We start from the raw sequence: 24,393 nt of genomic DNA on the forward strand, positions 1-24,393 counted from the left end.
AGTGACTTTTTAGAGTAAAAATGTCTTTTGCGTTAAAAATGAACAGTACTATAAGTGTTTCGTTAAAACTCTTTTTTTTAACATATAAAAAACGTCATATCATCATTCCATCACTTGACTTTGGGATGTGGTATTGATGGCTAAACCATTTAGAGCCTATAAAAACTTGTTTGGTAAACCTGTTTTGCAAAACTTAAATTAAAAAATAATTAAAAAAACTAGCCTAAATTTGAGAACAACAAGAGTCTGTTTTGACCCCTTTTTTTCTTTCTTCGCGACGTCTGCAAGACCTTAGCATCGAGACCAGTGATACCAATCATCAACTGAGAGTCACCGACGGTGATGAGAGATGTTTCCGGGTGACTGAGAGAGGCTCTGGTGACCGTCATGGATTTTCTGGTGACCGAGATATTTTCATCCCACCATGCTCGACCTACCATCCTCTCACTCTAATCACCCCACAAGCCCCAACCTCACCTTTCCGCCAATACCAAAGCTTTACTTCAAGCTCAGTTTGCTCAATTTCAATGGCAACATTTGAAATTAGCAACCTGCCACCATATATGTGAACAAAACCCACCTGAACACAACATGATTTCATTTTATGAAATGGGAAATTGGGAATTCCAAATCAAGTCGTCAAGATATTGGGCCTTGGTGAGTATTGTCTAGGTCGTTTCTCGGATCCCGACCCGACCTCGATATCATCCCTCAGCCAACGCCACCTAATGATTTCCAGATTAGGATTCTCTCCCCTCCTCTTTCCATCCTTTCCATCATTTCCTCTTACATTATCTATTTTGTCTTTCTCTTTCTATAAAAAAAATTAATAGAATATATTGACGTGGCTTAACTGTGACAGTTCAAATAGAAGGGAATGGAAAGGGAGGGAAAAAAAGTGGGAAGAGAATCCTACTGCTTCAACAAACAAGATTTTGGGTTATATAGCTTAAATCCTTCAAGATTGAAATAGTTTCCAAGTTAAATACCAAATAAGTTTTCGGGTTGTTGAAAAAAGTATTCTTAAGAGAAGTTCGTCTAAGTTGATTTTAAGAATTATAAATTTTGTTGAGTAGGATACCCCTTATATTCTACTCAATTTCATCAGACCTAGACCAAAATGAAAAAGCATCCATCCAAAGCTTAATCCGGGTATGCAAACAAAGCTCAGCTTTTACTTTGAATCCGACTGACACCACTTTTGTCTCTCCACCTTTCCTTGTTATATTGTGCAATCCAACATTCAAAAGTTGCATGAAATAAGGACAAACATAATTTTCATAGAACGGATTTTTCGTTATGTTGGCATTCCAAACCTCTGACTAAGAGTATTTGAAATATATATATATATATATAATTTTGAATTGAAAATTGTTATTGGCATTCCAAAAATCTCATTTTACACTTCAAATTTTTTATAATTAGAAAGAAAAATACACTTGTAAGAAATGTAGAATAAAATTTTTAAAATACTAATAACAGTTTCCTTTTGAATTAATAGCTCAGAACATTCATTATTCTGGTAACGTGTTTCGTGTAAATTATTGAAGAGGACCGCGCTCTCTCTCGCCCTATTGGGATTGCTTATTAATTGGTACCTCCTCAATTATTGAAGTGAAAAAAATGCGTTTTTGCTGTTTGTTCCGCCTCCGTTTCCTTCCCATCCACTCCAAAACCCGGCAAAAGGTCAAAAAGCAAAACAAACAGCAAAAACGCATTTTTCGTGCTCCAGGTTTGTCTGACTTGGCGGGTCCCGCTTTCCCGCTCTTTTTAACTCCCATCTGCCACCAAACGACACCACATTCGCATGCTCTCACGTTTCCGGAAACGGATCATCCGTACAACTCCACGTGTCGTGCCCTTGCTCGCCCCGTTTCGAGAGGGTTAGCCGTCGCTTTCATTGTGCAGCTGACAACACGAGACAGCAAGTCGGCGGGTGCGGCGCGTCTCTGTCGCCTCGCGGCTGCTACAGTCCGCAGGTTCCTGTCGGCTCCTCCGCCCGCTCACAACCTTTATTTTTTCCAGAACTTTTCCGGTCGCTTTTGTTTGTGCCGGTTAAAGTTCGAGCGGGTTTAGATCGTGGTCGTTGAAGAAGCGGAGCGGTGAGGTTGATGTGTTCGAGGTTTATTCGGGTCAAGGTTTTCAGTGGGTATCTCTCTGCCGTGCTGGGTCTGCGCTGCCGTGCTTGGTGTGCAGTGCTGGGTGTACTGAGGGGGATAAGTGCTGGGTCTGCGTTGCCGACACACCATGACAATATTTCAGTAATTTTCTGGGTCACCAAAATTATTGTATATATCTAATTTTAAATTGAGTTGGTCATCGCTTGGTCTTCCACACCAGTCCAAAAACAAGGCTAAATTAGTAAATTCATCAAAACCTGCTACGCAACCAGGAAGCAGCAGAAAAGCCAGCGTCTTCCCCTCCCTCCCACCCCCACTTAAACACCATGAGCCAACCGCTCCCACCCTCACCAGAATAAAATGCGTGAGAGAGTCCTCGCCATAACATAACCTACACCCTCATTTTCCTCCTCAGTATACCCACCTCACTCTCCATATACCCTCCTCCCAAATCCCACTTCTTTTCCTCTTCACACCCACCACCTTCCCCTCCTCTCCAATGGCTCTGTTTCATCCATTTTCCAAACTTACCCTCCTCCTCCTCCTTACAACCCTCCTGTCCACAGCCGTCATTTCACAACCCCAACCACTCCTCACCCCCGCCGAGCAAGACGCCGTCTATACTGTCCTCGGCTCCGTCAACCCCGACATCTCCTGGCGCTCTCTCTTCCCCGATGACCTCTGCCTCTCCGCCCCTCACGGCGTCGTTTGCGACTTCTTTTACGACAACGTTTCGTCCCCCTACCCGGTGGCTCACGTGACCGAGATGAATTTCGGGTACGTTTCGGACTACACCCCGAACCCGCCGTGCTCCGCCAACGCCACCCTCAGCCCGCTCCTCTTCACCTCCTTCAAGTACCTCCGCAAGCTCTTCTTCTACCACTGCTTCACCGGAACGCGCGTTTCGTTCCCCGAAATCCCCAAGAGTTTCGGGTCCAGTTTGGAGGAGCTCGTTTTTATCGAGAACCCGTCTCTGGTGGGCCCCCTCAGTGGAATAATCCGTAATTTCACCGACTTGAGAAGGGTGGTTCTGACCGGAAATGGGGTTTACGGGAACATCCCGGATGGCGTCGCCGACCTGGTTAACCTGGAGGAACTGACTCTGTCTCGGAACCAACTCGGCGGCGAAATCCCCCTGAGCTTCTCGAAGCTGAAGAAGCTGAAGGTTCTTGATCTGGGTTACAATTATTTTTCCGCAAATGTCCCTGAATCGGTGGGAAATCTCTCGGAGCTGGTGAAGCTGGACCTGAGATCCAATGGGTTTAATGGTAAAATCCCAGAGAGCATGAAGAACTTGAAAACTTTGGAGCTTCTGGACCTGAGCCGCAATAATTTCACTAACACCGGGGTTCCTCTGTTTCTGGGTGAGATGCCAAAGCTGAAGCAATTAGATTTGAGTGGGAACTTGTTGGGAGGGCAGATTCCGGAAATTTGGGACAAGCTTGGGGGTATTCTGGGAATTGGGTTTTCAGAAATGGGGCTGGTTGGTGAAATTCCAGCTTCAATTGGGGTGCATTTGAAGAATCTAAGGTATTTAGGGCTTGATAACAACAAGCTTGAAGGGACAGTGCCTGAGGAGTTAGGGCTCTTGGAATCTGTGAGTGTGATTAATTTGCAGAACAATAAACTCAGTGGCAGAGTTTCATTTGGTGGTGGTAAATTTTCAGCAAAATTTGGGCAAAATTTGAAACTGGCTGGAAACCCTAATCTTTGTGCCGATGATAAGGCTTTGATCCTCTCCTCCAAGACCCAGTTGAAGGTCTGCAACAAAACCCAGAAACCCAATTCTGCCCCTCTTACTCTGGATTCTTCAGTGCAGGTTGTTGTTCTTCCTAACTCTGTGATTATGTTTGGCACATGGGTTTTGTTTGTGTTAATCTTTGCTTAATTAGGATTAAGCTAGAGATTTGAGAGTTTTTGACTGGGATTAGGTCTTGTAACGGAGAAAAAAACAGTTTATAATTACTGACATGGAGTATGAATTTTTTACTGGGATTTACAAGGGAGATTAATGTAATTATGGACTTTTTGTCAATGGAAAGTGCATATAAATTATTATATCATTATCCTTAATCATGTTATTATTATTTATTTTTTACGTTTTACCACATTTTCCTGAATTTATCTATCCATGGGTGAAAAAAATGGAAGGGTCAACTGTTTGCTGTATTGCAACTGTGAGACTCTGCAGCCGTTTCACGAAAAGGGTTTTTTGAGTGGGGAGCAAGCAACTGCTAGAGGAGAGAGAAGGTGAAAGTTGCCCTAAATGGTTGGTGTCTGCAGTCTCAAACATGTTTTGGAATGTTGTCTAATTTAGGGCAAAATTGATCTCAAAATCACGGGGGGTGAGAGAGAGAGAAAGAGAGAGACAAAAGCATATCACCCTTGTACTGTGTTGGACAGTGATGATTTTAGGCTGGAAAGCAATAGTTACAGGCATTGCTACCATAGGTTGAGCTCATCGTCTGACTAGGTCAATTTTTATTTGTCGGATTGGATCATTGTGAGGTCGGATTGGACTAAAATACAGAAAACCCTTAGAGTCTGTTTAGTATTCAACTTGAGAACAAAACTCAAAATTTTGATTTTTTCTAAAAACACATGTTTTGATTTAAGAATTTTAAATCCAAAACCTTGTTTGGTATGCAACTTCTCTAAACTAATCCAAAAAAAAAAAAAAGAAAAAAGTTAAGTTGAAGGGTTTGACAGGGGCTTTTTCCTCGCAGTAAATTCCGATCTTCTTGTTGGGGTTTTGAGTTCAAATAGTGACATGGATCTTCGGCGAGATGACGGAGAAGGAGACATCGCTGTCAAGTTGAATCCTCTAAACACGATGCTCTCGATTGAGTTGTTGGGGGATTTAGGGCAAACCAAGAGGTAGACGATGTCGGCGGGTAGGAGGATTGTTGGTATTTGACAGTTTACTAACTCAATACCAAAATATGTGGGTGATAAGTTTACAAACTCTATCACACCTCTTTCACTTTGCACTCTCAAATAAAATTGGACAAAGAAATAGAGAAAGGAGGGAAGCAACAAGCTTTGATAAAACACTTGGACTTTGATATATGAAAAGAGAGTTTACAAACTCTATAGCTTACAAGCTTAAAATGAGAATGAGAAATGGGATTTTGATGGGATGATTTACAATGCTTGAGAACTTGGGTATTTATAGCAAACCAAATGATTAAACTAAGATTATTTATTACCACACAAAACACATTAATTGCACCTAATAATTTTTATTCAACCATACCTAACATTGCCTAACTTTCAATGCCTAACTTTGACATTGATTTTCAACAATAGCAACTTGTTTTGATTTGAATTTCCAACACACCTCCTCAAATCAAAACGCCTTCATTCCTAGCATTTCACGCAGTAGCCGGAATGTTTCAATTGGCAATGGCTTTGTGAAGATGTCTGCCACTTGTTCCTTGGTGTGACAGTAGACAAGTTCAATTGTCTTTTGCTTCACATGGTCCCTTAGAAAATGGAACCTGGTATCAATGTGCTTGCTCCTTCCATGTTGAACAGGATTTTTTGCAAGTTTGATTGCAGACACGTTATCTACGTGAATCACAGTCGATTCCACTTGTGGATGACACACTGACTTCAACAGATTTCTTAACCAAATTGCCTCACACACGGTTGAGGCTACAGCAACATACTCGGCTTCACATGATGACAAAGCAACAATTGATTGCTTCTTTGAAGTCCATGAGAAAGCTGTTGATCCTAGAAAAAACACATAGCCAGTTGTGCTTTTCCTTTCATCTTGGTCACCTCCCCAATCACTATCTGAATAACCAAATAATTTTGCATCTTCACCAAAATTATAAAATAGACCATAGTTTAGAGTACCTCTTATGTACCTCAAAATTCTCTTGGCGGCCAGCCAATGAGACTCCCTTGGTGTTTCCATGTATCGACTCACGAGTCCAACACCATAAACTATATCAGGTCTTGTGATTGTAAGGTACCTTAGGCTTCCAACGAGGCTTTTGTACACTGTTGAGTTTACAAACTCACTCTCTCCTCCTTTGGACAGCTTCAATCCAGTTGCGACTGGGGTATTGACAGTGTTGCACTTGTCCATATTGAACTTCTTCAATATGTCTCTCATGTACCTTTGTTGAGAGATGTAGATACCATCACTTTCTTGCTTCACTTCTATGCCAAGAAAGTATGACATTAATCCATTGTCAGTCATCTCGAATTCACTGAACATGGATTGCTTGAACTCATGGAACATTGCCTCATTGTTTCCTGTAAACAATAAATCATCTACATAGAGACAAATAATTAAGAACTCCCCTTTTTCACCATTCTTCATGTAAACTGAATGCTCGTATGGACATTTCTGAAATCCATTTTGGTGAAGGTAGTTGTCGATCCTTGAGTTCCAAGCTCGTGGTGCTTGCTTGAGGCCGTACAAAGCCTTCTTCAAACGATACACCTTATCTTCTTCTCCTTGTACTTGGAAGCCTTCCGGTTGTTCCACGTACACTTCTTCCTCAAGTACTCCATTAAGGAAGGCTGACTTGACATCTAGTTGATAAATTTTCCATTTATGATGTGCGGCAAGAGAGATTAGCAATCTTACCGTGTCAAGTCTCGCAACTGGAGCATAGACTTCATCATAGTCCACTCCATACTTCTGTTTGTAGCCCTTTGCTACAAGCCTTGATTTGTATCGATCCACACTCCCATCTGCAGTGCGTTTGATCTTGTAAACCCACTTGACACCAATAGCCTTCTGATTTGGTGGGAGCTTTGTCAGCTCCCAAGTGTCATTCTTCTCGATGGCATGGATCTCTTCTTCCATGGCTTTCTTCCAACAATCTTCTTCCACAGCTTCATTGAATGAGAAAGGCTCGTGGTCTGCATACAAGCAGAAAAGGTTGGTTTCTTCTTCTTCTTCTTGTCCATAAATCTCTGTGAGATTCCTTAACCTCACTGGAGTTGAGGAGCTGCTTTCCTCACTAGATGTAGGACCACTCCTTGCAATTCTGTGCACTGGAGTTGTTGTGATTGTTTGAGCAGGTTGTTGCTCAATCGGTGGTACAACTTCTGGTTCTTCAAAATCAGTGGAGACGATATTCTCTTTACTGACTTCTTTGTTGTTCCACGTCCATGTCTCTTCCTCACTGAAGATGACATCTCTACTAACCACTAGTTTGCCAGTTAGTGGGTTGTAGAGCTTGTATGCCTTGGACTCTTCACTATAGCCCACAAACACACATTTCTCACCTCTATCATCAAGTTTCCTCCTCTTGGCTTCTGGAACTTGAGCATATGCAACACACCCAAAAATTCTTAGGTGTGTAACATTCGGCTTGTATCCACTCCAAGCCTCTTGTGGTGTCATCCTCTTGACACTCTTTGTTGGACATCGATTCAACAAATAAATCGAACAAGCTACAGCTTCTGCCCATAACTCTTTTGGCAAATTCTTCTCCTTAAGCATGGACCTTGTCATGTCAAGGATGGTTCGATTCTTTCTTTCGGCTATCCCATTTTGCTGTGGGGTGTAGGCAGCAGTAAGTTGATGCCTAATTCCTTGCTCCTTGCAGTATGCTTGGAAAGCATTGGAGGTGTACTCTCCACCTCTATCTGATCTCACAGCCACAAGCTTGTGGTTACTTTCTGCCTCTGTGAGTGCCTTGAACTCCTTGAAAATTTTTAGGGCAGCTGACTTCTCCTTGAGAAAATAGACCCAAGTCTTTCTACTGAAATCATCAATGAAGGTAATAAAATACCTATTTCCTCCATAAGACATGGGATCCAATGGACCACATATATCTGTGTGCACCAACTGCAGTGGTGCCTTTGCTCTCCATGTATCACCAACAGGGAACGATAGTCGTGCTTGCTTGCCAAGCACACAACCTTCACATACTTGGCGTGTGGCTTCAATCTGGGGTAGACCACGAACCATTCCTCCACTTGACAGCAACTTTAGGCCATTGAAATTAAGATGGCCAAGTCGAAGATGCCATTTCCATGACTCATCTTCCATTACACCGATGTTGCAGCTTCCAATCTTTGTGTTCAAATTCAACGGAAACATCCGGTTCTTTGACATTCGAACACGTGCAATAAGCTTTCTCCTTGCATTCCTGAGAGTGAGAAGCATGTTCTCCATATGTATAATGTACCCTTTCTGGAGCAGTTGACCAATGCTCAGAATGTTGCTCTTCATACCTGGTATGTAGTAGGTATCGGAGATGTATTCTTCTCTTCCATCCTTCTGGATGATCTTGATCTTCCCTTTGCCTTCAACTGGCAACTTTGAGGAGTCACCAAGACTTACAGATCCATAGGCCCCTTCTTTGAGTTCGGCAAAAAACTCCTTCTTTCCACACATGTGATTGCTTGCACCAGAGTCCAAATACCAAACATCTTGTTGGCTACTGGAATCATGGTGTGCTAGTAAGACTGTAAGTTCTTCATCGGTATTTCCACTTGATTCTGCCATGTTGACATGCTCACCATTTTTATGTGAACATTCATTGGCATAATGTCCATATTGCTTACAGTTGTGACACTGGATATGCGCCTTTCCTCGAGTAGATCTCCACTCCTGAGACTGACCTTGATTTTGTGCATAGCCTCGACCTCTTCCTCGGGCTCGTCCTCGGCTACGGTTGGATGGGCTCCCACGACGTGAGTTCCACTGCCCACGACCTTTATTTGGTTTGTCAATATTCAACTTTGACTCCAAAGCTTGCTCTAGCGTTGTGGGGCTTGCATTCTTCTGAATGCGTTGCTCGTGAACTAGGAGGGATCCTAGTAGCTCTTCTGCGCTCATCACCTCCAAATCCTTGGATTCCTCAATGGCAGTCACCACATGCTCAAACTTAGATGTGAGTGACCGGAGTATCTTCTCCACAACTCGTACTTCATCGAGTCTCTCGCCATTTCTCCTCATCTGATTTACTATCACAATGAGCCTTGAGTGATAGTCGGAGATGCTCTCCCCTTCATTCATATGAGCAGTTTCAAAATCTGCTCGAAGTGATTGTAACCTCACTTTCTTGACTCGATCTACTCCTTTGTAGATTGTACTGAGTGTATCCCATACTTGTTTGCTCGTTGTTGCTTCTGCAACCTTCTCGAACGTTGAATCTTCCAAACCCTGGTATAGAAGATACAGCGCCTTTTGGTCCTTCTTTCGTAAGTCCTTGAGAGTGTTCCTTTGATCCGCAGTAGATACGGCTTCTTGCTCGGCAGTGGGTACAACATACCCACTACTGACAACTTCCCATAGCTCCTGTGATCCAAACAATGCTTTGAATTGGATGCACCATCTTTCATAATTTTCTTTCTTTAATGTGGGAACTTGGAGTTGCACTAAGTTGGACGCCATAACTGCTGCACCTGCCAGAATGGTATTCTGGCTCTGATACCAATTGTTGGTATTTGACAGTTTACTAACTCAATACCAAAATATGTGGGTGATAAGTTTACAAACTCTATCACACCTCTTTCACTTTGCACTCTCAAATAAAATTGGACAAAGAAATAGAGAAAGGAGGGAAGCAACAAGCTTTGATAAAACACTTGGACTTTGATATATGAAAAGAGAGTTTACAAACTCTATAGCTTACAAGCTTAAAATGAGAATGAGAAATGGGATTTTGATGGGATGATTTACAATGCTTGAGAACTTGGGTATTTATAGCAAACCAAATGATTAAACTAAGATTATTTATTACCACACAAAACACATTAATTGCACCTAATAATTTTTATTCAACCATACCTAACATTGCCTAACTTTCAATGCCTAACTTTGACATTGATTTTCAACAATAGCAACTTGTTTTGATTTGAATTTCCAACAGGATGAGGGTGGAATGAGGCCGAAGACCGTAGAAGAAGGGTTTTGGCGAGTGTAGTTCTTGTAGCAGGTTGGCGGCGGGACACGGTAGACTTGGTCTTTCGAGATTTGCAACAATTGGAAATTTGAGGAGTTAGCTTTGTTAAGAAATCAAGTGCACACCAGTGCAGGCCTCTGTGAGATATGGTTAGAGAGAGAGAGACGGGAGTGGCTGAATCTCCAAAAAAAAAAAGTCTAAAAAACATACATTTTGTGTTTTCAACAAATAGGCTTTGTTTTCAAATATTTTTGAGTTGGAATTTTGAGAATTGTTTTCAAATCAAATACCAAACATAGATTTTAATTTGTGACTCAAAACTTATTTTTGAGTTAAAAATATTGGATCCAAATCCAATACCAAACTGGCCCTTACTATTATGAGAGGTGATGTAAGGATGATTTGATAATGCTGTCTGGATTTCTAACGAATTCATTTTTTACGAAAAAAAAATGAAGTAAAATATTATTTGGCTGAAAATTACAATTCTTTGGCTTCACTTCCGTGATACATTTTATATAGCTAGCCAGATTAAAGATTCTAGCTACAACAATAATCAACACTGTGAAGAAATTCATGTAAATCCCTTGTTTTCCCACACTTAAAAAGAATTCTGAGAAATGGTTGCGGATTGGTGTCCAGGAGAAGTACATGCCTCTGAACTAGCATGGTGTTTAGATCTTCTTGACCCTGATGTCCCCCCAACGGATGAGTCCTTCGACTTCTTCCGCTGCGTTTTCTTAGGGATGTCCGGTAGGTTTTGCGGCGATTCGCTGCCTTGACTTGGATCCGTGGATTGCCGGATGCCTCTAATACTACTATCCGATGTGTCCCTATTCTTAGAAGACCGCCTTGTTTGCTTCGGTTTATCTGATTTTCCCCTCCTGGGAGAATCCGGTCCACCACCTCCGTGCCCGTTTGATGAATGCCGCCTTGACGACTTGGGTAAATCCGGCACGTCATGCCCTGGTGACCTTGCACCCCTTGAACCTTTCCGGCTCGAATCTACGTACGTTTACGACATTAACATGCCAACCAAAACCACCTACATTTTCATAGTTTGTGATTTTAGACACACCAAAAAAAAAAATGTACCTTCGGAGACCCATTTGACCCTAGAATCTTCTTTCGTCTCTCCATTGGCTAAAGGTGGTGATTGTTCAAATCCGGGTGGAGCTTGAAACTCATTCATCTGCATGAAAAAAAAAACACATGATGATCTCGTCTAGCGGCTCCCAGCCTCCACTTTGCCAGAAAGAAGGTCAGGAGCGGAGTTCAAATCTTGTAGACGATAATTGTTGATAATAAAAAGAAAAATAGTTAATTACCCAGCTTGGTGAAGTAGCAGTTGAAGGGCCATCCCATCCTATATGAGCCACATGCTTTACATCCGTAGGAAGTCCAATCTGCATTTCTTGGTCTTTGTTTTCATCTGCTAAAAGGAATGGCAATTTCTTTGAGAAAATTATCAAAGTGCACCTAAAAATCACTCTTATTGCAACCTTCTTCCAATTTTATACGTACCAAATATTTGAGAAATGTATCTTAGTCCTTTCAAGAGGCCCTTCATCTTGTTATTATTTGCATCTTTCACCACCATCTTGCCATTATTTGCATCTTTCGCCGCCATTCTAATTAAACAAACCAATTAAAACTACTCTTGGGAATTCCCTACTAGATTTAGAATCCAAAATTTGTCCTCCCACTCTATAAAATTCACAATAGAGGAAGAAGATGTTAATAATCGAAAATCAAAAGAAACAACACAAAGGGGCTAATGCAAACAGGACCGAAATCTGTCATTCTGTTTCAAATTCAAATCTCATAGACGACAGTTTGTTGATAAAAGAAATGACAACAAAAAATGATATTTCTCTGCATTTCGATGTCGATACCTTGATGCAAGGCCGTATTTTACAGGCCCATATGCGAGGAGGCGACATTCAGAACTATAATTTTTTGTTCTCCCTAAGAAACTAAGAACATTCACTTTCTTCTATTAATTTGCACACGAGATGGGGAGAACTTTAGAAGAAAGGGAAAAAGGTGTTCAAAAACGAACAACAACTTTTGACAAATGTGGCATTGAGGGTGGCAGTGATGAGAAAAGGGATGAACTGAAAAACAAATTATGCTTAATTAAAGTAAACCCATCGCTTATCTCGTTAATTCGATGGTAATGCATTCTTCTTTTTTCCCTAACCCTATAATTGTCAACCAGAAGAACGTCGAATTTTCCGGTGCGAAAGTTCGAGTGAAAATAAAATCTTTGACATGCTAAATATAGGGGGGGATTTGTCGTTTTAGAGGCTGTAATGAATGGTAGATGCTTATGAACTTGTATTGTTGGTTGGCTATTTTCTTGGGTGGAAATTACTTGAAGAGAAAATGGCTACGTACTTCTAGATGTAACACATGCATTTGGATCCCTGGCTACATGAGTCGGATTTCACGTAGCGGGTTTGTAGGATATTGGAGCAAGATAAGTGCTTTGGTCATAAGTATGCGTTCAATAATTGATTTTGATCATTAATGTATGTCAGACCCATAATACATTAACAATAAGAATGAGATGAATGTTTTGTGTTCGTGCACGACTGATCCTAAACGTTTACTTGGTAGAAGACTCAAAGACTTCAAGACTTAAAGTCCATTGCTTTTTCTTTTCTTTTTTTGAGTCGCAGTGTAGTTATGAATGCAGCAGTAAAATTGGTACCACAGACGTTATGAGCATTAAGCCCCCAAAACGTTATACCTACCCCTTTATTTCATTGCCCTGGGTCTTACCGAAAAGTGAAAATTGGTCCACTGTACCTTATAATGGAGAAGGTTTTCGGTGCGGCCGCCGTTGTTTGTGAGCTCATTGGCACATAATGGGACCGGAATTGAGTGAAAAATCAGGGGGCTGGTGGGGTAGGTATGTGTTTTTTGTGTGTGGCTGTATGTTCATCTGATCTGGTATTCGAATCAAAGAATTTCTCCTCACAATAACACGTTTCTTATGTTTAGAAATGGGATGTAATATCCACACCTTAGTTTATTTCTTACACATTTTTTTAATTTTCAACCGTCGGATTAGATGAATTAAAGAAGATTAACGAACAGAAATTATCAATGGGTGTGTGAGAAGTAAAATGGGGTGTATAGATAGCACACTCCTTGGAAATTACAATCATTGTAGATAGAGTAATGTCTGCACGGGATGATTTGGAAGCTTTCAGATTGACCCGAGTTAAGTTGCACCAAGAAGTTTTATGTGACAGTATCATTAGTTATAACTTATAGGGTAAAGTACAAAAAACTACCTCAACTATTGGTGTCACGACACTTTCATACCTCATCTTTTAAAATTGACAATGTCATACCTCATCTTTAGAAATTGTGTCAATGTTATACCTTCCGTTAGTTTGACCGTTTATTTCTCAGTTAAATGCTAACGTGACTTGATCCGGGATCCATTTTTTATTAAAAAATTAATAATACATTATTAAAAACAAAAAAAAATATTTAATATTATTTAAATAATAAAATAATAATAAAAAAGTACACAAAAAAGTATAAAATAAACCTCTCCTTTTGTCCCTCCCTCCTTTCTCTCTTCCCATCTTCCTGCAACCCAGAAAGAAGAAGGAGGAGGAATAAGAAGAAGAAGAGGAAAAAAAAAAAAAAAAAAACCCCAAACCAAACCCAGTTCGTCTCCTTTCCCCCCACCACAAACCCAACCCCCTACAACCCAGAAAGAAGGAGGAGGAAGATGAAGAAAAAAAAAAAAAAACAAACAAACAACCCCAACCCAACCCAAAGGAGAAGGAAGAAGAAGAAAAAAGAAGAAGAGGAAGAAGAAAAAAGAAGAAGAAGAAAGAAGAAGACCCACCCTGCAAAAGAAAAAGAAGAAGAAGAAGAGAGAAGGAAGGAAAAAAAAAACCCCAGTTCATCCGTACCCCCACACCCACCCTCTTCCCTCCACACCCATCTCCCCCCCCCCCCCAACCCACCCTGCAAAAGAAAAAGAAGAAGAAGAAGAGAGAAGGAAGGAAAAAAAAAGAAAAAGAAGAAGAAGAAGAGAGAAGGAAGGAAAAAAAAAACCCCAGTTCATCCGTACCCCCACACCCACCCTCTTCCCTCCACACCCATCCCCCCCCCCCCCAATTTTCTCCGCGCCTAGGTTCTCAACCTTCGAAATCAGCCTGGCGAAGGTTTCCCAATTTCACCTCAATGGGATCTGGGTTTTTTTTTTTTTTGGGTTGCAGGTAATGGATGTGAGGTTGGATGCAGAGGGTGGGTGCAAAGGTGGGGAGGTTGGGTGTGGATAGTGGGTGCGGGGAGAAGAGGGGGTGGGGAGTGGGGAAAACAAATTGGGTTTTTTTTTTTCTCTGCTTTTTTTTCTGGGTTGCAGTTGCAGAAATGGGGAAGAAGATGATGGGAGAAGAGAGAGAAAGGGGGGAAGGGAACGAACTGATATTGATTTTTTTTAAATAATTTTTCTTTATTATTTTAATATTTAAAAAATATTAAATGATTTTTTTTAGCTTTTAATAATTTTTTAATAAAAAATAGGTCCCAGATCAAGACACATCAGCATTTAACTGAAAAATAAACGGCCAAGTTAACGGAAGGTATAACATTGACACAAATTCGTAAGATGAGGTACGACATTGTCAATTTTAAAAGATGAGGTATAAAAGTGTCGTGACACTAATAGTTAAGGTAGTTTTTTGTACTTTACCCTAACTTATAACTTAATTGGTATAGAATTCTTACTTTAGTTAGGCTTAAAAAACCTTTTAATATCTTGATCTTTTGGCTTAGATCATTGTCATCAAACAGAAATAAATGAATCAAATTGTTGTCCCATTGGAGCTTAGTGGTAAATTAGGTTAATTAAATACATTTTAATTTTTTTTGTACAAGCGACAATTGAGAGAGGAAATCGAACCTACGACCACTATTGTAAGAATAAATACTTTTAACCACTTTAATTACAAATCATTTGCAACGCTGTATTTGGTAGCAAATGCAATTTTTTTTTTATACATAAATTACACATACAACTTATAATCAACTTTCATTTAGAACATGCGTCAAGCTTGCAAACTGTCCAATCCAACAGACTCCTGCAAAAAGATTAAGAACACAAAACTTAATCAGAACCCGATTACGCAAATTCGAACCAAACCATGTTGCCCGAACACGAAAAACCTTACCAAGAACCTATGATTCTCTTCGAGGAGCGGAGAGAAGTTCGCGCAGAATTTCCCCATATCAGAGTTTAATTCAGGAGTTTCACCACCTAATATGTCCATGAATTTCTTCCTCTCCGGAGCAAGCTTAATCCCAACCTGCATTTCAATCAAACAACTCAAAAAAATTACGCTTCCGCATATGTCGCCGAAAAACTTAAAAAGTGCAGTTAATCGCACCGAAGAATGACGAAGAGCATGCATATCTAATTGAAAAGGGAGTGAGAGTTCTTACACTAAAACTTGAGCTGGACAGCCAGTTATGCCATTTCTTCAGCGTCTTGCCGTACGCTTCGTTGCAAGCCTTCGGCATTGGCCAATCCGGATTATCATGCAGATTGCGAAACAGCTCTACCAAGTAATCCATAGCCCTAATCAAGCACATTCAGTTCTCAACGAAACAAGGTTTGACTTGCAGGTGGAAAACATGCAACACGAACACGACATACCTTGTTAGCCAGAGTAGAGCATTTGTGCAACTAGATGAGGATTTTGTAAGCAGTAATATAAAGAATCAAACTGCAACTGCCTAGCAAACCAACACGACACTAGGATTACCATATACACATACGCAGCAGCAACTGAAAGACCATCCGTGCAGTGCAAGAAAATAACTTACCTGGAGGTATCGCCATTCTGAGATCAACAGATGAAGTCTTCTACTTCCAACACTCGTTAATGCTCCTCTCTAAGTGAATAGGATTTTAGATCTTTCGGAAGCCTTAGTGTGGAAGCAGGGACTTCAACTATTTATACAATCATTCATCGATAGAGATCTACTCAGTCCAGCCTATTAACAGAAGGAGTGTTGATCTCTATCTCTAAGAGTTTTAGTCCCATCATGACTTGATATACTAGTGTATATCAGATAAGGATCGAAACTAGGACAGCTGCAATACATGTAACTCCATGACTCTTATCGCATTAAGGCTCTCAAACTTCCCGTGTTTCACATAACCAGTATAACCAGTTATGCGTCATACAAGTAGTTCAGTTGTGATCTCATTGTCATTCAAACAAGGTTTTACATTCTCCCACTTGAATGTCAATGATATGCCTCAACACAATAAGAATCACGATGATCATTGAGTTCACAAACAAAATCTGCAACTGATCCTACTCAGTGACTTGTCATTTTCAAGAAAAATATAGGACCACAGAAAACAAAGCACGCATTGCTTGCACTTTGCACTCTGTGATCACATACATATTTATCATGAAAACACTATGCCACCTTTGCGAGTCATGATGTTGAGAACTGATAATTTGTACCGTCAGATATCAGTTCCACATAACAAACTGAAATGATTCCAGTACCAAAGTCGTTTGTCAAAGCACAATCAGCTATTCAAACAAGTCAATAATAATTAACAACTGTCGACAATAACAATAAAGATAACTGCAATAAAACCTACGTAGTTCATGGAGAGCTTACTCCCACTCATCAACAGAATCAAAGAGTTCTCTCACTCCCATGTTGAAGACATGTTTCTTGAAGACTCCCACTGGTAAGGCCTTTGTCATCGGGTCAGCTACCATTAAGCTTGTGTGGATGTACTCAATTTCGACAGTCTCCTTCTTCACTTCATCTCTCACTTTTAAGTACTTAATATCCATCAATCTACTAGCATATGACCTTTTGTTATTCTTTGAAAAGAAAACTGCAGCTTTGTTGTCACAATACAACTTGAGGGGCTTATCAACATTGTCAACGATTTCCAATCCTCTCACCATGTTTTTAAGCCAAACAGCTTGTTGAGTTGCTGCATAGCACCCTATAAACTCAGCTTCCATGGTTGACGATGCAATACACTTCTGTTTTGCACTTTTCCACGATACTGCACCGTTAGCCAACATAAAAATGTAACCATTCGTCGATTTTCTGTCGTCCACACATCCTGCCAAGTCTGAATCTGTGAATCCCACCAACTCCAGCTTGTCCACATAACTGTAAGTTAACATGAAATCTCTTGTTCTTTTAAGATACCTCAGTACCTTTTTCGCTGCGACCCAATGTGTTGTACCAGGATTTGATTGAAACCTTCCTAGTACACTTACTGCAAAAGCTAGGTCCGGTCTTGTGCATACCTGGGCATACATAAGGCTCCCTACAAGAGATGCATAGGGCTTATCCCTCATTCCTTCCTTCTCTAATTCATTTTTGGGACATTGATCACTGCTCAGTTTGTCTCCTTTGCCAATAGGCAATTCTCCATTCGAACACTTGTCCATATTGAATCTTTTAGTAACTCTGTCGATATACTGCCTTTGGGAGAGACCAAGAGACTTCTTAGCACGATCTCTTACAATTTCTATTCCCAAAACGAATCGAGCTTCCCCCAAGTCCTTCATGTGAAAGTTTTGAATGAGCATACTCTTAGTTGTCTGTAGTAGAGACATATCGGAGCTAGCTAATAATATATCGTCCACATACAACACTAAGAATATAACCTTTGACCCAAGAACTTTCAAATAAATACACTCATCCATTTTGTTTTCTTGAAAACCAGAAGCTGCCATTACCTGATCAAATTTCTTATTCCATTGCCTCGAGGCTTGTTTTAAGCCGTATATAGACTTATTCAACTTACAAACCATCGTTTCTTTCCCCCTTTCAACAAATCCAGGTGCTTGTTGCATGTATATATCTTCTTCAAGGTCTCCATTCAGAAATGCCGTCTTGACATCCATTTGGTGAAGCTCTAAATCAAAGTGTGCCGTGATAGCTAGGATTATTCTCATGGAATCTTTGGTTGAGACGGGGGAAAACGTCTCATTGTAGTCGATTCCTTCCCTTTGTGTGAAGCCCTTCGCTACTAGCCTTGCTTTGTGTTTGTCAAGGTTGCCTTGTGAGTCTCGTTTTGTCTTGAACACCCACTTGCAACCAATAATTTTTGTTGTCCCAGGTGGCTGTGGAACAAGACTCCAGACATTGTTTTTCTCCATAGACTCCAGTTCTTCATGCATGGCTTGTTTCCATAACGTTGATCGTGCACTTGATATGGCTTGATTGTAGGTCAAGGGATCATCCTCATCACCTATAGTGTGTTCTGCCTCATTTAGGTACACGAAATCAGGCAATAATGCTGCTTTTCGTACCCGCTGTGATTTTCGAACATTTAATTCCAAGATTGTAGTGCCTGGAGCATTTACCTGATCTTCTCCAGGGGTTTGTATTGGTGCATGTACTTCGTTTTCTTGAGCCTCTGCATGGGTCATGTGGTCCTCATTTACTATCTCATCTTCATGAGATATAGGTAAACCGTTATGAAGAGAATGTGGCTGCATGGGAATATTGAGGGTGGTTGCTTGCGGATCAGTTAACTCACTGTCAAGTGGGATTTCTTCGAAAACTGGGGATGAAGCTGCTGATTTACTGAAGTCAGTCTCATCCTCTTCTTCAAGAAATCTTGCATTATGTGTTTCCATGACCCTCGAGTGACTGTTAGGGCAATAGAACTTATACCCTTTAGACTTCTCAGAATACCCAATGAACTTGCAACTGATGGTTCTTGGATCAAGTTTCTTCTCTGTTGGATTATAAAACCTGGCCTCGGCATTGCAACCCCATACATGGAAGTGGTTAAAGCTCGGTTTCCTTCCAGTCCAAGCTTCGAACGGAATCTTGACCACGGACTTGCTTGGTACCCGATTCAATATATAGTTTGCAGTTTTCAGCGCTTCTCCCCAAAGAAACATTGGAAGCTTTGAATGTGCAAACATAGATCTGATCATGTCTTTTAGGGTTCGATTTCTTCGTTCAGCAACTCCATTTTGATGCGGAGTCCCAGGTGTAGTGTACTGAGCCACGATGCCATTTTGTTCAAGATAAGTTGCAAAAGGTCCTTTGTGTTGTCCTGCCTCAGTGAACCTGCCAAAATACTCACCACCTCTATCGGATCTCACAATCTTAATGTGTTTGTCCAGTTGTTTTTCAACTTCCAAATGAAAAGTTTTAAAACATTGCAGGGCTTCAGATTTTTCAGAAATAAGGAAAATATATGCAAAACGTGAAAAATCATCAATGAAGGTTATGAAATATGATTTTCCACAGATGGTTTTAATTGGGAAAGGTCCACAAATGTCAGTGTGTATGATTTCTAATAGACATTGGCTACGGTTTGACCCTATTTTCCTAGTATTAGTGAGCTTTCCCTTAAAACAGTTAACACACTCTTTAAAGTTACTGAAATCAAGTTGTGGCAACAAGTCTTGTTTTGTAAGTGTGATGATCCTTTCCTTAGAGATGTGCCCCAACCTTTTGTGCCAAAGCATTGAGGTTTTTGCATGAGAGAGCACTTGTTTAGAACCAACACTTTGAACATTAAAACATTCAATCTCATAAGTACAATTCATTTGCCACATATCAACTTTGAGATTAGCTTCACCAAGCAATTTATTCGAGTCATTTGAATGGAAAAACTTTACACTTTGACTGTCACCCACAAATGTAAAGCCGGACTTAACTAACTTAGATGCAGAAATTAAATTCCTTCGCATGGAAGGTACATAAAGTACTGGACTTAGTTCTAAAATAAAGCTAGAGGAAAGAACTAATTTGACACTTCCTATGGATTCGACAGCAACTTTGCTCCCATTCCCCACATAAACATTGTAGACTTCATTGTTTATCACCCTTGTTTTTGAGAAGCCCTGCAAGGAATTGGTTATGTGAATAGAACAACCCGTGTCAAACCACCAACTATTAGGAGGAATATAAACTAGATTGGACTCAACACACACAAAAACATTTATTTCATTACCTTTCTTAACAAGCCAATTCTTGAAGCCATTGCAATTCTTTCTTAAGTGACCTGTTTCTTTGCAAAAATAACACTCCTTTTCTTTCTCAGTTTCGACATTAGCATTTTTAATTTTATGAGATCCTTTAGAGATGATGTTAGCATTTTTAAATGAAGAAGAAATTTCTTTCTTCTTCTTCTTACCAGCAGCCACGGTTGAACCTTGAGTGAAGTCCCTTTTGCGTTTTTCTCCTTGTACAAAATTCACATCCACTGATTTGTCACTCCTGAGCCGATCTTCTTCTTGTGCACACATAGTGATCAGTTCATCAATGCCCCATTTAACCTTCTGAGTGTTATATGAAACTTTGAGCTGCCCATATTTTGAAGGCAGGGAGTTCAAAGCCATATGAACTAGGAACTGATCAGTCATGGGTACTTCAAGGTCTTTCAACTTTTGAGCAAGATCAACCATCTTCAGAATGTGTTCCCTGACACTTCCCTCACCATCAAATTTCATTGAAGTAATTTGAGTTAGAAAAGTCCCAGTTTCTGCCTTGTCAGACTCTTTAAACTTTTCCCCAACTGCAGCCAAGAAGTCTTTTGCATTATCTTGTTTTGGAACACCTCCTTTAACTGATGGAGCCATTGCTTTCCTCATAATCATCAGTGACATCCGATTTGTTCTCTCCCACTTCTCAACCTTTGCTTTATGATCTGCCGTGCTCTCTGCAGTGATAGCTGTAGGTTTTTCCTCTCTTAATGCCAAATCGAGATCCATAAGCCCAAGGACCATTTCAACATCCTTTTTCCACTTCTTGTAGTTAGAACCGGTCAAGGTCTCAATATTGTTGAAATTGAGGGATGTCATGTGAGGAGCTGGAAAAACCAAACATTAATTTTAACAGTTGTTAGTCATCTAAGTGTTAATAAACAGACGGAAAATGATACTTAATCTTTTTCCTGACACATAATCGTATAAGCACAGCATCATCTTTGGACAGAAGCCATTTATACTAGATTTGCATAGCCAAAATATTGAATACAAGGGCAGTTTACATAACTTCAACACTTTTGAGCAGATGAAGAATGTAATCTTGTCAATTCAATACTTCACTATACATTGATTCAATTGTTTAACTTGAATAAATAAACACTTTTGAGCAGATTATTATTCACTTAATACAGATGAATCACATGTTTGACTCTTTAGACAACAAGCCAAAATCAACAAACTAAACACTTTTGAGCAGATTAGATGTTGAGATCCTTGTTTACGATTCAAATCTTATTTGTCCGTTTGGTTTTGATAAATAGAATGTGAATCCAAAAGTTCTTCTTGGTTGAGTATTCCAGTATCGTAACCATTTTTAGATGATCTTCTCTGCACATGATAGCAAACACAACTGGAGGTATCCACAGCAATAGTTGATTACATATAGTGGCCATGCAAACAATTGTCAGTATGCAGCGGAAGCATTTAATGACACAGGATCAAAACATATTTGCATGTATTTGTATCGAGAGTTAACCATATATTGATTAAGGAACCCTAGCCATGTTGGGTAGGCTCTGATACCACATGTAAGCAGTAATATAAAGAATCAAACTGCAACTGCCTAGCAAACCAACACGACACTAGGATTACCATATACACATACGCAGCAGCAACTGAAAGACCATCCGTGCAGTGCAAGAAAATAACTTACCTGGAGGTATCGCCATTCTGAGATCAACAGATGAAGTCTTCTACTTCCAACACTCGTTAATGCTCCTCTCTAAGTGAATAGGATTTTAGATCTTTCGGAAGCCTTAGTGTGGAAGCAGGGACTTCAACTATTTATACAATCATTCATCGATAGAGATCTACTCAGTCCAGCCTATTAACAGAAGGAGTGTTGATCTCTATCTCTAAGAGTTTTAGTCCCATCATGACTTGATATACTAGTGTATATCAGATAAGGATCGAAACTAGGACAGCTGCAATACATGTAACTCCATGACTCTTATCGCATTAAGGCTCTCAAACTTCCCGTGTTTCACATAACCAGTATAACCAGTTATGCGTCATACAAGTAGTTCAGTTGTGATCTCATTGTCATTCAAACAAGGTTTTACAGATTTCGCAGTTTTCGCTTCAATCTCAACTCGAACTATGCTGTACAAGAGGTTAAACTCTGACGGGCTCGACGAATACTTAGAATCCAACCTCTGCAATGTAGAGAAGAACATCAAAATCCTTGCAAACATTAGAAAACCTAGAACAGATTGCTTGTACAGAAAGTCACATTATTGTACCTATAAAAAAGTTAAAAAGAGCAACTTACCGATATGTTATTACCAATATCAGATTTCACGGGTGCGAAGGCAGCTCCAAACTTATCTGGAATCGAAACAATGAATCGAGAGAAACACGGTCTTGTCAGCATCAAAACACTTTGAATTCAATCCGCTTTCGGGTTAAAAATCAAACCCTCATACCTAAAACAGGCAGCAAGTGGTTGCAGACATCCAAGAAAGGCTTGGCAAGCATCTCGCCGGAGTCGGATTTAACTTGGTTCATCCCTTCCAGAGCAGAAGCGAAAACAGTTCCTGCTCCTGCCATTTTTGTGCTTAATTATCTGCAAAAGCATCACAAGTCGGGTTTGGTAATCTGAATATTTTGGTCAGCATGGCAATTTATGTTTGTGTTTGCTTTCATAATTCAATGCGTGCAAGTTAAGAACTTAGCCAATTTAAAAAAGTGCTGTACCATTGAAGCTACAAGTATTACGATCTCATGAAATTTAAAAAAATTAAAAATTATTCGAATTTAAACAGACGTGAAAAGTTTAGAATTAATCAAATTAAAATTTCCCAAATAAATTAATGGATTGAACGGGAAAGCGCAGAGAGAAGATGAGAAACGTGAAATGGTAAATGAACACGAACCTGGAACACGGCAGACAAACGAGCAGATCCCAAAAATCAGATATGTCAATTCCAAGTACTAGGTGGCATAGAGATGATGAAGCCGGGCAGTTATTGTTTTCTGGTAAGACACTCTCTTAAAGCGGGGTTCTATGTGGACTCTCAGCCACTGATACTTTTGACACAATATTACCTGGTGGCACATAATATATGTTTGGATGAGGAAAATAAACTTGGAATTTAGATAAAAGTGAAAATTTATAAATTGACATACATCAATTCCCTTGTTTGGATTCATAAACATAGAAATTTAGAATTTCTGCATGGAAAAAAAACTTGGAATTTAGGACCTCCAATTCCCAAGTTTAAATTTCATGTAAATATGTGTCATTTCCTAATTTCTATGATTGAGAGTTTAAAAATAATAAATTCCGTAATCAATTCTATTGTTCTTTTAAATTAACCAAACAAGAAAATTCACACATTATAGAAAATAAAATTCTGTCATTTCAATTTCCGTTATTTTAAAATTCATTAGTAATCTTAAATCTCTTCATCCAAACATAGTGTAAGAATCTTATTTTTCAGAGAGTCTCTTTAGCATTCCACTTGCTTTCCAAATTAATTGTAATTTGTAAGCAATTAATCATTTTAGAATTTATTTATAATAAAACAACGAGCTTAATTTCATTAAATAGGGTCGACTGTATGAACCTCATAATGTTATTGTGTTCAGTTTAGCGCCAAGTTTTCCGTTAGCCCCAAGTATTTCATATTTTTTCTTAAAGTCTCTTTGCAAGCCTTCTTAGGCCTTACCCTACTCCTTTTGGCTGAGAAATTTTTTTATGTTCCGATAACGCTGATCTAATACATCAAATGTAATAATACAATTCGTTGGACATTATTTTCATTCAAATTTTCAACCAATTGGTTTTGTTTTGTTTTTTTTTTTTTTTTGGGTAATGGAGTTGGAGATGCGACAGAGAAAGATGCACAAATCCAAAACCAAATTGGGCTAAAATTTTGACCCAAAAAAAAGGCCATAAACTTTACATTAGCGTGAGACAAAGTCCTACTTTTAAACGTCAAAATAGCATCTTTCGCTTATATTTGTGTTCGATACATCGAACATATAGTTTTCACTCGCATATCAGAATGCGACTTTACCGTACACCGTTTTATGTAAGTTGTTATTCCAAATTTGACAAAGACTCTGACCCAAAAAAGATGGCCCAAAACTCCGTATCTGGGAGCCTGAGACAAAGTCCGACTTCCTATCAAAATAGTGAAAAAAACAGATCAGACAGGCCTTCTTCCAGGTCAGAGAAAAGACAGACAGGGAGAGAAAAATATTGAGAATATCCCACTCAGGACCAGGAAGATCCTCACATATCTAAATTTTAACTAATTTTTACCTAAAATACAAAAAAAAAAAAAAAAAAATTACAGACCGAAGATAAGAAAATGCGGGCATGTTTATGTAAATTAATTTTCTTTT

General features: G+C 39.7%; 3 protein-coding genes across 3 annotated transcripts; 1 reads left to right on the forward strand and 2 right to left on the reverse strand.

Moving 5' to 3' along the window:
• Positions 1-1,739: 1,739 nt before the first annotated feature.
• Positions 1,740-4,178, forward strand: LOC103958908 (piriformospora indica-insensitive protein 2-like). Its single transcript, XM_009371230.3, has one exon. The coding sequence runs from the start codon at positions 2,620-2,622 to the stop codon at positions 4,006-4,008; it is 1,389 nt and encodes a 462-aa protein (XP_009369505.3). The 5' UTR covers positions 1,740-2,619; the 3' UTR covers positions 4,009-4,178.
• A 6,278-nt stretch (positions 4,179-10,456) lies between these two features.
• Positions 10,457-11,474, reverse strand: LOC103958855 (CRIB domain-containing protein RIC6). The gene is made up of 3 exons (XM_009371171.3): positions 11,332-11,474; positions 11,099-11,195; positions 10,457-11,008 (listed from the first exon to the last, which is right to left on the reverse strand). Exons 1-3 carry the CDS (start codon positions 11,413-11,415, stop codon positions 10,605-10,607), a joined length of 585 nt encoding a protein of 194 aa, XP_009369446.2. The 5' UTR covers positions 11,416-11,474; the 3' UTR covers positions 10,457-10,604.
• Positions 11,475-15,084: 3,610 nt separating this feature from the next.
• Positions 15,085-22,619, reverse strand: LOC103958856 (glycolipid transfer protein 1-like). Its single transcript, XM_048574194.1, has 7 exons — positions 22,467-22,619; positions 22,313-22,368; positions 22,108-22,196; positions 15,693-15,734; positions 15,479-15,614; positions 15,208-15,342; positions 15,085-15,117 (listed from the first exon to the last, which is right to left on the reverse strand). The coding sequence occupies exons 1-7, from the start codon at positions 22,588-22,590 to the stop codon at positions 15,085-15,087; spliced, it is 615 nt and encodes a 204-aa protein (XP_048430151.1). The 5' UTR covers positions 22,591-22,619.
• Positions 22,620-24,393: the final 1,774 nt, after the last annotated feature.

The sequence above is a fragment of a genome, unplaced genomic scaffold, assembly GCF_019419815.1.
Source record: "Pyrus x bretschneideri cultivar Hongxiangsu unplaced genomic scaffold, Pyrus_bretschneideri_v1 Contig7, whole genome shotgun sequence".
NCBI classification, from domain to species: domain Eukaryota; kingdom Viridiplantae; phylum Streptophyta; class Magnoliopsida; order Rosales; family Rosaceae; genus Pyrus; species Pyrus x bretschneideri.

Coding starts and splice junctions, on each gene's coding strand:
- LOC103958856 (XM_048574194.1), bottom strand. CDS start 22,590: ATGGCAGGAGCAGGAACTGTTTTCGCTTCTGCTCTGGAAGGGATGAAC. Junction 22,369..22,466: donor CCACTTGCTGCCTGTTTTAG/GTATGAGGGTTT, acceptor TTTCGATTCCAG/ATAAGTTTGGAGCTGCCTTC. Junction 15,735..22,107: donor ATTGAAGCGAAAACTGCGAA/ATCTGTAAAACC, acceptor ACTGCTTACAAA/ATCCTCATCTAGTTGCACAA.
- LOC103958855 (XM_009371171.3), bottom strand. CDS start 11,415: ATGCAGATTGGACTTCCTACGGATGTAAAGCATGTGGCTCATATAGGA. Junction 11,196..11,331: donor CTGCTACTTCACCAAGCTGG/GTAATTAACTAT, acceptor TTTTTCATGCAG/ATGAATGAGTTTCAAGCTCC. Junction 11,009..11,098: donor GGTCAAATGGGTCTCCGAAG/GTACATTTTTTT, acceptor AAACGTACGTAG/ATTCGAGCCGGAAAGGTTCA.
- LOC103958908 (XM_009371230.3), top strand. CDS start 2,620: ATGGCTCTGTTTCATCCATTTTCCAAACTTACCCTCCTCCTCCTCCTT.